Source organism: Morus notabilis, unplaced genomic scaffold (genome assembly GCF_000414095.1).
Source record: "Morus notabilis unplaced genomic scaffold, ASM41409v2 Scaffold948, whole genome shotgun sequence".
Taxonomy (NCBI): Eukaryota; Viridiplantae; Streptophyta; class Magnoliopsida; order Rosales; family Moraceae; genus Morus; species Morus notabilis.
In genome coordinates this window covers 416,330-428,266 of record NW_010362042.1, presented here as the reverse complement: position 1 = coordinate 428,266, position 11,937 = coordinate 416,330, and the positions used below count along the sequence as shown (strand labels likewise).

The following is an 11,937-nucleotide window of genomic DNA, read 5'->3' as shown; positions in this document are numbered from 1 at the left end:
CTTTTGTTTTTCGTCGAATCAAAATTTGGATTAAAGAAAACGAGATCAAAGTCATATCCAAAAGAAGAGTCAATTCTCTTCTCAAGGAAAATAAGGAACATTCTAAGAAAATATGCATTGTCAAACTCAACGGGAAAGGCTATTGGGCCATCAAAAGAGTTGAGATAAGAAAGAAAACAAGTGGCTGAGCCCCTGGTTTTGGGTCGAGTCAAATGCTTAGGACAGCCCACCGTAATTGCATCCTCAGAGGCATTCATTTTAAATTGTTCTTTTTCTAAATCATTACACGTATATCATCACCTCTATATATATATATATATGTCTAGGCACACAAAATTTCAATATATAAACAGTTAAAAGATTTCAATACACATAAGAAAATATATTTGCTTAAGGCCCTTCAAAGTTGTTTGGTGAATCATATTTTTCATAAGTTTAGAGAAGCAATAGCAGTATATCATGGGCCGTTGGATTAAGCCAGAGGTGAGCAATCGGTTTTTTTTTTGTTTTGTTTATTGTAATAAACACCCCTATTTACACTAAGCACTTTTTTGTCTCTCTCTTCTTCTTTATTTTTTTGATTAATTAGATTAAGAAAAACACTAACGTCATTATATCAGTCACTTTTTCTTTTTATTACTTTTTGCATTTATTGATTAATGCATTTTGTGGGCATATGTAATTAGGTTTATCCGTTAATGGCTGCCATGACATTTGTGACAAGCATGTGTGTCTTCCAGCTTACAAGGAATATGTTCTTGAACCCTGATGTTAGGTACATATTACATACACAACTAAAGTACTATTAACCAAAACAATCTCATTAATTAAAAAGAAAGTAATTTTTGTGGTAATGTTTTTAATTATCAAATATAATGGTGTATATATACATATATATGTGTTAATTTTGCAGGATTAACAAAGCTCATAGGAGCATGGGAGTGCTTGAGAACAAAGAGGAGGGAGAGAAGTACGCAGAGCACTGCCTCCGCAAGTTCCTTCGGACTCGCCCACCGGAGGTCATGCCTTCCGTCAACCACTTCTTCTCATCGCAAGATAAATAGATTAATAATTTGTTGTAAAATTTATCAAATCAAAAGAATAAATTAAACAAAATATATTATCATAAATAATTGTATTCTTGTATTGTACCTGTGGCTTTTGTTGCTATAAATGGTCGACATTGAGTTGGTTATATCTTAGTTTGATTCCCTTTTTAACTTTTGAATTTGTGATTATGGAAGTGTATGTGCAGTATGGGATTTAAATTTGTTGTCTAATTGTTAGTGTCTTAATTGATGTCTAATTAATTAAATCATATTACATTATCTCATAATAAATATAAAAAAAATTAATTAAAAATTAATTTAAATTTTTTACATGACGAGGTATAATTTAATTAGTTAAATATTAATTAAGGCGCATAAATTAAACAATAGAATTGAGTCCGTACAGTATGTTATCAAAAGCGTGTACAACAAGAGATTTGAGGGAAAAAAAATTAAATTTGTATACAAAAAGAGTTCCGTATAGAGGTCGCAATTCGTTAAGGAGGGATGGCCTGAGGTTGGGTTTCCATTTCATTTTCGAGTGTCCAACTAATATTTTCTTTCGTTTCTTTTTTAATTCATGTACTGTAATTAAAAAAAAAAAAGCATTATCGTGTATTGGCAATAAGGAGGCAACATCAGAATCAAATCAGATTAATAAAAAATTTGACAATTTAATGAAATTCTGACAATTTTGAACCTGGCTACTTGAAGATTTTTTACCCCTGGTATATCGAAAAACTCTGTTTTTTAATTTAAATCCTATTTTGATTTTAATTTTATGAAGGCTTTTTATATAATTATATGATGTGAAACTATACTTATATATTATATATATATATATACATAGTTTGACGCTCTTGTCCGGAGCTTTTATGTGAATGACAGTTCTATTAAATTCTTTTTTTTTCTTTTGTATGAGCGAGTCTTTGAACTTAATATTTTCTGAAACTTTTTATCTGTAACTTTAAAATTGATGATGGATTTCTAAAATTTAATGAAACTAGTCATGTACCAATCAATTAATAACTTTTAATGATACAATATGCAGGTCATATGAAGCACAAAAATATTTTAATTTTTGAAGATTCTTGTAGAAGTCAGATTTACAATTAAAGTTGGGTAGAGGGCCATTGGCCGATGGCCGTTCCCGGGAGTCGATCACGTTATTGAGTTGATAGAGCGCTAAAACGAGAACGTAAAATGCAAAAAAATAAATGATCACATGAATTTATAGTGGTTCCCCTAATAATATAAGGTATGTCCACTGTAGGGCTCCGAAGGTTTCACTATCTCTTGTAAAAAGTACAATTACAATGGAGAATAAAGAGAGAAGAAGAAGGAGGAGGGGTTTTAGAGAGAGAATCTAGAGAGAGAGAATCTGGGTGTGATGTGAGGGTTTCAAGATGTCCTAATTCGACCTCTATTTCCTATTTATAGGAGAAGGTCTTCTACTTTCATTTTCTCTTAAGTTGGATAGTTTCTCTTTTCTTTAGTTGACTTTTCCTTTCATTCTTTCCATATTTGCTCTTTACTATCTTTCCTCTTCTATATTGATTAGATTTATGCCCTTAATGTAGAATTTGAGTGAGATAATTTTCATGGCCTCCAAGGAATCTCATTTCCCGAAATATTAGTTGTGGTCCCCACACTCAACATGTCGTTAGTCTTCTCTAATCGTCTCGAGCCGATCTGATCTTCAATTGATTTCAGTCGACTAGAGTTGACCTATTTCTTTAAATATATTATCCACGTGTACGGTGATAATCGTGATGCTAATTTTGACCCTAACCATTCTCTTGGGACTTGTCGAGAACATATAGTGCATGATTGGTTATATGTAAAATTTTAAGTTTGGCCTCATTATATATTTTTTATGAAGTTATAATTTTCTCCCTAGTTTTTCTTATTTTGCCACATGAATTTCTCTACACCCTTTCTTATTTTTGCCCCCTAATTTTTCTGAAAATGTCTATTTTTATGTAAATTTTATAACTCCATCCTACGAGCTGTCCGCAAATAAAATAAGAAAGAGTATTAAACTGTCGGTCTGTTATAATATTAATAGAGAGACAGAGAGAGAGAATGGTAATGGATTGTGTCACTTTTTTGGCCACCTTCGTGTTTCTTAATCAAGGAATAAGTGTCGCGAAGCAGTAGATGAACCACCTAGTAGTACTTCACAGCAACACAAAAGCCAATTAAAAATAATGGATAAAGTAGCCTAAAATTACTCTGTATATTCCAAGGTTTTTAAAAATCAATCGTTTAAGGCCATGATGAGCCACGGTTTTAATGCATATTGATAACTCCATGAAATGGAGTTATTTAGCCTATTTTGTGGATTACAAAGTATGCTTATTCTTGAGAATTTATTTAGTTTTTAATACTTTTATCTTATTTTTATTTCATTTTATTTTATTTGGAATTAATTTTATTTTTAGTTTGTTTTAGGTATTTTTATTTTATTTTATTTTTATTTAGTTTCCTTTCAAAATAATTATTTTTCTCATTATGTAATTTAATTTTAGTGATAGATGGGCTTAAGTGCAAATTGAAATCCAAATTGGGAAAGAAATGCAAGAAAAAATTCGAATTTGAATTAGCCTCAAAATGGAATTCTTGCGCGTGAGTGAAATCCAGCCCAGAAGCCCACACAAATCCAGCCCAAAAGCCCACACAAATTCAGCCCAGAAGCCCATACGAATCCAGCCCAGAAGCCCACAATCAGGGGTTACTAAACCAGCCTCCAGGGATGGGTAAAAGCTGAGTAACCTGCCAGGTTTCAGCCCATAAGCCCAGGAAAGCCCAAAACTCACGGAGGAGAATTGGCTGAGGCATACGACATTGTGTTTCATGAGTGCTGAGATTACACGGGGGGGATTTGAAGGCTTTCATAGAAGAGAAAAAAGAAGAGACGAGGCAGAGCGACAGGGGATTCTTTGGCAGCCGCCTGAGGAAAAAAAGCCAAGGCACAAAGAGCCCGAGAAAACCAAAAGAAAGAAAATGAGAATCATTAATAAGGCTTTTCAGCCCATTTTCCAAGAGAGAAAAAATCTCAAAACAAATATTTTTATTTTATTAGATTTAGGTTTTATTTTTAATAAATTATTGAGGGAGAATTCATTTTGTGAAGAACAAAAAGATGGAGGGTTTAGGAGCTTGTGACAACTCCTAAAATGGGTTTTTGATTCCTTATCTTACCTCTTATTTTTGTAATTTATAAATGATAAAATCCTTGATGTTATTTAGTTAATTTTGTGAGCTAGGCTCCTAGTGGAACTAATATTGTGATGTTTTAGTTTTTACTTTTGGATTGTTTATAGTATTCTTGTGCTTGTTCACTCATGTGTATTTACTTGCTTAATTTCTATTTTTGATGGAAATCAAATGTAGAACTAGACTTAGATTGATTTGGAAAAATTAATTTATGTTGGACTTTACATGGATGATGCATGTTCAATATAGAAATATATTGATTAGTAGAAGGTATATGAATATATCGTTTACGTTGTATAACCTAATAAACCCGAACTTGAAATTGGAATTCCATGAACTAGATTCACATAGGAATATGATGAAATTGGTTTGAGGAATTATAGTCATAATTAATTCGGAAGAACTTTATGCACAAATTTGAGTTTGGTTAACTAGTACAGAATGTTGTAGCATTTCTTTAGCACAGCTTTAGCATTTTGCAATCAAGGGGAAATTGGGAAGTCCTAGCTCGATTATTTGCAATTGCTTACATTTTTATTTTCTTTTAGTTATAAAAATATATAAAAATAATCCTAAAAGCTAATCAATATTGGTATTTAACGAAAGCTAAACACAATTCTCGTGGGATTGATATCCATACTTTTGTACACTTTGTACACTTTATTACTTGTGCGATTCGTATACTTGCGAGTTTTCACGCAACACATATGTATGTGTTTGTGTGTGTATATACACGTATACATATACATACATATATATATATATATATCTCTGATGGAGTGTTTGCGCAAGCAAAAGTACACAATAATATGGTGCTTGAAAGGGCCCTGAGTCAATCCTACAGTTACCAACCTTATATCTGAAACTTCGTCGTTTGGCTTCTAGTAGTTCCCCACGTCATTGTCGTTAAATAATAATGAATAGTAATTGGATGGCCAAATATGTATTTCCTGTCATTCGGATATAATACTCTCAATTTTTTACCTGCCTGTTTTCCCTATGGAGTTTCCCTCTTTGTTTTCTCAGCCGAAACTGAGAAAACCGGAACCTTAGAGATTTTCCCCTAAAATCCCCACGATCATCTCTATATATAAAAAAAAAAAAAAAACCCCCCTCCAGAAACCAGTCCTAAATATAATTGTAGTTCACCATTTTCATTTTCTTCAAATGGGTTTTCTTCCGAGCTTCGTTTTGGTCACAGTTTGTGTGCTTTTCAGCGTTGCCACATCTTGCTCCAATGGGAAGTGCCGGGTAATTAGTCATCTCTCTCTCTCTCCCTCTCATTTCAGGATCACTTATTGGATGGTTTTTTTCAATTCTATGAATAAGTTATGAAATGAAACATATAAATATATAGGAAAAAAGTTTGCCCTTACGTAGTTTCATTATATATGATATTGTACGTGCAGCTTCTGGATGAATGTTCAAATGATGGAGATTGCGAATCTGGGCTGTATTGTTTTTCTTGTCCACAAGGATTTTCAGGCACTAGGTGTGTGAGATCAACAGCTACAAACCAATTCAAGCTCGTGGTAATTCTCTCTCTGTTTTTTTCAGAATATATCTAATCATTATTTGATATATTTTTTTTAGTTTAGAAAATCCATGATATATATGATTTTTATATTGCACAAGGGAACGAGAAAGAAGACTCCGTTTGGTATATATTTAGTAAGAGAGAGTATATTATAGAAAGGAAATAAAGGTATAATCAAACATACAGGTGAAGAAAATAAAGAGAAAAGAGGAGGAATACCTTGTAGGCTCTAACATAATGAGATAGATTAAAATTAAAATTTTTCATCACTCAATATGATTCCTTTTTCTTTACTAAGCAACCATAAATCTCAAAATCTTTTTTCTTGTCATTTCCGCTCTCTTGCCAAACAAAGGATTAGCCGATTGGGCCAAAAAGGAATGAGGCCCAATGGGATGGGGCGGTGATATTCACAAATCAGACGAGACAAACTAACCAAATTAGTGACGTTCTATCATCTGTAAAACAAACAAACTTGACGCTTAGGCAGTTTTTTTAGGAGGCTTTTAGTTAGTAGCTACTTGTCACCACTCAAAACAATGGCCCCAGCGGCGGAGACAGGCAGGCAGTACATGTTCTGAAAATTGACTTTTGTCTTTAAGATTTTTATAAGATATTTCCCGTTGTGTCCTTTTATATAATTTATATAATTATATCTATACTCAATTAGTAATTAAATTATATTAATTGTCATCATTCAATAAAAAATCATCTTTTTTTTCTTTTTTTTTTTAAATAATGTGTCGATAAGAAGAATATGATTCCGTTCATTTTATTAATTCGAGTTTAGAATTTAAATTTTATTACAGTATAAAGCTCTCAGAAACAGTTATATCTAACTTTTTTACTATACTAAAATTTTTTTACATCAAGTTATATCTTAATTCAAATTAAAAACTCAAATTAACAAACTAAACAAGCACTACGTGTGTCTTTTTTTTTCAAAAGTCAAAATTCGAATCATTCCACGAGTGATTCTATGCGCACATATTTTGAGTATCACAATTAGAAAGATTCTTTCATTAATGAAAATATTCTTGTCAATCTTTTTTGCTTCGAGAAAATTGTCTTATTAATTGGTCACATGGTTGTAAAATGCATTAAAACCTGCTTTTTTACTTCAAAACAAGTGTAAAGAGAGAGTGGGTTTTCTGCAATTCCCATAAACGACAATAACATGGGAGAAGTCCGAGAGAATACGGGCCATTTTAAGGGCTAGGCCCAGTATCCCAAGAGACACAGGCCTGTCCTTGTGTGCGAGGTTGACATATTCACTATTCGATTATTATAAAGTAGATTCTACCCTTAAGTACCTCACACCGGGTTGTCTTCTTTTTTTTTTTTTTTTTTTTTTGTGGCTTGAACATTTCTCTATTATTTATTCATATCATTATACTACTAATTGTGTTGCATTATTGATTGTGAGTGGTTCACCTTTTTTTTTTTTTTTTGGATTTTCAATAGAACAATTCTCTACCTTTCAACAAATATGCATTCTTGACAACTCACAACGCTTTCGCAATTGATGATGGAGCACCTCGATTAACCGTGACAAATCAAGAAGATAGCGTCACTCAACAGCTAAACGTACGGTATAATATTAATAGTTCTAGACTTTGAAGAATGATGATATAAGTTTTCCATTGATAATAATGCAATATATATATAGAGCTATATGAGTAGTTTGAATTTAATCTAATACTAATCTAATCTCTAAATACTAAAACTAGACTAAATTAAATAATAATAAGATAAATACTTATCTAATCTCTAAATAATACTAGAGCTACAGTAAGTAAATATAAGATAAAAACAAAATATTTAAATTATATACCCCGTCACAAGATCTGGAAGATTATTAACTGTTCTCTTCTAATTCATTTTCAATTTATGTACTTTTAATTTTATTCCATAGTAAGATTTTTCTACATCAACATATAACTTTTACCATTCATGTACAGAACGGAGTTCGGGGCTTAATGCTCGATGCCTATGATTTTCAAGGAGATGTTTGGTTGTGCCATTCTTTTGGGGGAAAATGCCATATCTACACTGCTTTTGTACGTAAAACTAAGAGCTCGTTTAGTTCGTTGATTCGAGTTTTTAATTCGAGTTGAGATGTGATTTTATATGAGAGCTTTTTACTGTAGCAAAAAAAGTTAGATGCGACTGTTTTCGAGAGCTTTTTACTGTAGCAAACCTCGAATTCTAAACTCGAATCGGTGAAATGAACAGGACCTAAAGTAATCAATTTGTGAAATTCTATATATGCCCTTTAGTGCATAAAAAATTCACTATTACAGTACACATTTGCAACTATACTATTATATTTTTTAAAATGTACGTGTGTAGAGATCGGCTATAGAAACACTCAAGGAAATTGAAGCATTCCTATCAGCAAATCCGACAGAAATTGTGACATTGATCTTGGAAGATTATGTCAAAGCCCCAAACGGATTGACAAAGGTGTTCACACAAGCTGGGCTAATGAAATATTGGTTTCCAGTGACAAATATGCCCAAAAGTGATCAAGACTGGCCGCTGGTCAGTGATATGGTTGCTAAAAACCAAAGGCTAATTGTGTTCACTTCCATCAAATCCAAAGAAGAAACCGAAGGAATTGCATACCAATGGAACTACATGGTTGAAAATAACTGTAAGAATCTTTTTTTTTTTTTAAATCTTTTGGGGGGTACATATTTATGCTTAAATTATAGCCTCTAATATGTTTTTTTTCTAGCTTAATTTTCCATTAAATTTGTAGATGGGGATAAAGGAATGGAAGCGGGAAGTTGTTCCAATAGAGTAGAATCGTCACCACTTGATGACAAAAGCAAATCTTTGGTTTTGGTTAACCATTTTAATTCTGCTCCCATTAAGCAACTGATTTGCGAAAATAATTCTGCTGATCTTATTAAAATGCTCCAAACTTGTTATGGCTCTGCTGGCAACCGGTGGGCTAATTTCGTCGCCGTCGATTTTTACAAGGTTTTATTATCTTCATTGTTGTTGTTTTTATTTTTATTTTTTTTAAAGTTGTGTATTTAAATTTCTTTATAAAGTACATGATACACTTTTTTTTTTGGTTCAAATAATTGTTGGCTTATAAGCAGAGGAGTGAAGGAGGAGGAGCATTTCAAGCTGTAGATACGCTTAATGGGAAGCTATTGTGTGGATGTGATGACATACATGCATGCATGGTAAATATAGAATTGCTTCTTCCTCATACTCATTAACTGATCTTTTTTTTTTCCCTGAAATGTATTAACTAATATTTTGACACGTTTGTTTTGTAATTGAAACTTAATTAATTTTCTTTTTCTCAATTTTTGCTAATTATTGTGTATTGATCAATTGTGTCTTTCTAACAGCTAGAATCAACGTCCGGAGTCTGCGGCTCCTAGTAACAATGTGTATGGTAATGAATCCCAAAATGTTTTGACAAGGTATGTATGACGTGAAATATTCAGAAAAATAAAGTCAATCTTTTTCGAGCAAGTTTGATTAAAAAGATGCGTTTGTTGACCACAAGGAATGTTTTTGGCAAGAGAGAAAGAAAGAGATCACAGAGAGGATCCCTAACATGGAACTATTGGAGATGATTAACAGATAACAAATATGTCGATGAACATGCAAAAATAAGACATGAAAACTATAAAACGACGAGTCAATTTCATGATAAGTCGCCTCCATATTTTACACAATTTAGACATACTTCCAGTCAACGCCACTTATAGTCTGTTTAGTTCACTGATTTGAGTTTTTAATTTAAGTTGAGATGTAATTTTATGTGAGTTTTTTTACTGTCGCAAAAAAGTTAAATGTGACTGTTTCTGAGAGTTTTTTACTGTAACAAATTTTGAATTTTAAATTTAAATCGATAAAATAAACAGGACCTTAAAACATTTAAAAAGGCGTTTTGGGAATTGGTTTTTACGGTTTGGAGGTCTAATCGCAAACCAAACTTTTACAGCAAAAAAAAACTAAAACTACTGGTTTGAGATTTCCTTTACTCTAAACTAAACCAAAAATCCAGCGAAACCCAACTCAACCTAAACCAAAAGTTTTTGTTTTGACGGGTTGATTTTTGTGGTTTCTGCAATTTTGTTTTGTTTTGTTTTTTTGATAATTGGACGTGGTTTCTGCAATTTAGACGTCGAATTTGGGCCTCTAAAATTTAGCCCCGTAAAAGCTCATTTTAGCACCAATTACTCTCACAAAAGAACAAGATTTTATAAGTTATATGATAATAAAAATAAGGGTTATTATCACTTATGCCTACTGAACTGAACTTTGGGGTCACTTTTATTTTATTTTTGAACTTTATTTACTACTTTAAATTTTCATGAATTTTCACTTTGCTCCGTCCGTTTAAATTTCAGTTTAAAAGAGAAGGAAAACGTCTCACTTGTACTCACGTGCATAGTATTTGAAGGTAAAATCGTAATTAAATTTTTAGTAATTTACATCTATGCCCCTTAAACTTTAGAGTCACCACACTTTGCCCAATAAACTTTACAGTCGCCCCCACTTTGCCTCATAAACTTTAAGGTCCCCTCCACTTTGCCCCTTAAATTTTGACGTCGCCTCCACTTTGCCCCATGAACTTTTTCATTGTTCCCCTCATTCTACTTCAAATATTGAATTTCTCCCATTTTACAAAGTGTAGTATTAAATGATGAAATTTTTAGCGAAAATTTTTTGGAGATATCAACAAAAAGTTGACGAAGTGTTCTAAAATGAATTTGTATATTTTAGGTTAACTTTAATCGATATTTTCGGAGCAAATCAATGAAAATTATTCAAACAGAAAGCAAAATGATAAAAAGGACATCAAACTTTGTTTAGAAAATCAGAGAAAACAAGAAAAATTGTATTTAGTGATCGGATTACTACGGAGGCGAGTGAGCAGGTACCAATCTTAATCAAGTAGAGGGGGCAAAGTGAGAAAGATGTAAAGTTTGTGGTAGTACGGTGGAAGTTATGAAAAAAATCAATGGGTAAAGTGGGGGAGACTCCAAAGTTCAGGGGATAAAGTGGGAGTGACGCTAAAATTTAAGGGACATAGGTGCAAATCACTACAAATTTAATTATGATTTTACCCTCAAATACCATGTACATGAGTGCACGTGAGACGTTTTCCGTCCTTTTTAAATAGAAATTTAGACGGAAGGAGCAAAGTGAAAGTTTGTGAAAATTTAAGGCAATAAAGTGGGAATTTTTAAGGTTCAGGAGGCAAAGTGGAGGTGACCCTAAAATTTAAGATGTATAAGTGATAATAATTCTAAAAATAAATATATCATTATACGAACGAGTGTATAATAAAACAATTATAACATCATTGAACTCAAAAATAAACTAAATTAAGGCAACATTACGATTCATCCACAACATTACAATCCATAAATAAACTAACTAAAAACTTTGGTTTTAATTTATATTTTCTCAACTCATAATACACTAGTTTTTTTTGTATGGGTTGATCGATCTCGTGAATTCTGGACCTACAATATATTGTCACTACTCATAACATGCTGCTTCCACGAACGACATGTCGTTTGACATTTACTACAGATTTTATCTGTATTTACCATAAAGTTTCCTTTATCTTGTGCGACACGTCGCCTCGTATACAACACGTCTTAACAGATGACATTCCATCTACACAGGGACAATACCTCTATTGGAGATTGCCATATTGGTAGCTAGCTAGCATAAACGGAAGGTAGAACTAGTGAATAACTCCTTTTTTTACACTTTTTTTTTTGAGAAAAATAAATGTCCGTTTTAATTGTTTTTTTCCGCAATATTCGCCACCTTGATTTCAATACTCTGTTTTCTTTAGATAAATAATTTATTATATATGTTCTACAGTTGAGATATAAAGAGAATTGCTGTTTTTTCAACAGAGATGCTATAAATAACTTGGTGAAGATCATCAATATCAACCTTTGAATCAATCATTATCACATCTTTTTAATTGATCACAAATTTACATGTTAATTTTAGAACTTATTGATTATACAGCTTACATAACAATCATCTTCCTCTTCTTCTTAATTTGTAGAGTAGTTAATACATATGTTCGATTTTCATATATAGTTAAACATTAAAATGTTGAGTCTATCCATT

The 11,937-nt window shown here is 32.1% G+C and overlaps 2 protein-coding genes across 2 annotated transcripts; both read left to right on the top strand.

The window, feature by feature from the left end:
- The first annotated feature begins 358 nt into the window (after window positions 1-358).
- LOC21401155 lies at window positions 359-1,195 on the top strand. Its single transcript, XM_010101014.2, has 3 exons — window positions 359-483; window positions 687-775; window positions 914-1,195. The coding sequence occupies exons 1-3, from the start codon at window positions 460-462 to the stop codon at window positions 1,062-1,064; spliced, it is 264 nt and encodes an 87-aa protein (XP_010099316.1). The 5' UTR covers window positions 359-459; the 3' UTR covers window positions 1,065-1,195.
- Window positions 1,196-5,368: 4,173 nt separating this feature from the next.
- On the top strand, window positions 5,369-11,530 carry LOC21401154 (PI-PLC X domain-containing protein At5g67130). The gene is made up of 9 exons (XM_024167527.1): window positions 5,369-5,519; window positions 5,678-5,800; window positions 7,270-7,392; window positions 7,767-7,865; window positions 8,158-8,461; window positions 8,570-8,793; window positions 8,919-9,005; window positions 9,177-9,251; window positions 11,475-11,530. Exons 1-8 carry the CDS (start codon window positions 5,436-5,438, stop codon window positions 9,207-9,209), a joined length of 1,077 nt encoding a protein of 358 aa, XP_024023295.1. The 5' UTR covers window positions 5,369-5,435; the 3' UTR covers window positions 9,210-9,251; window positions 11,475-11,530.
- Window positions 11,531-11,937: the final 407 nt, after the last annotated feature.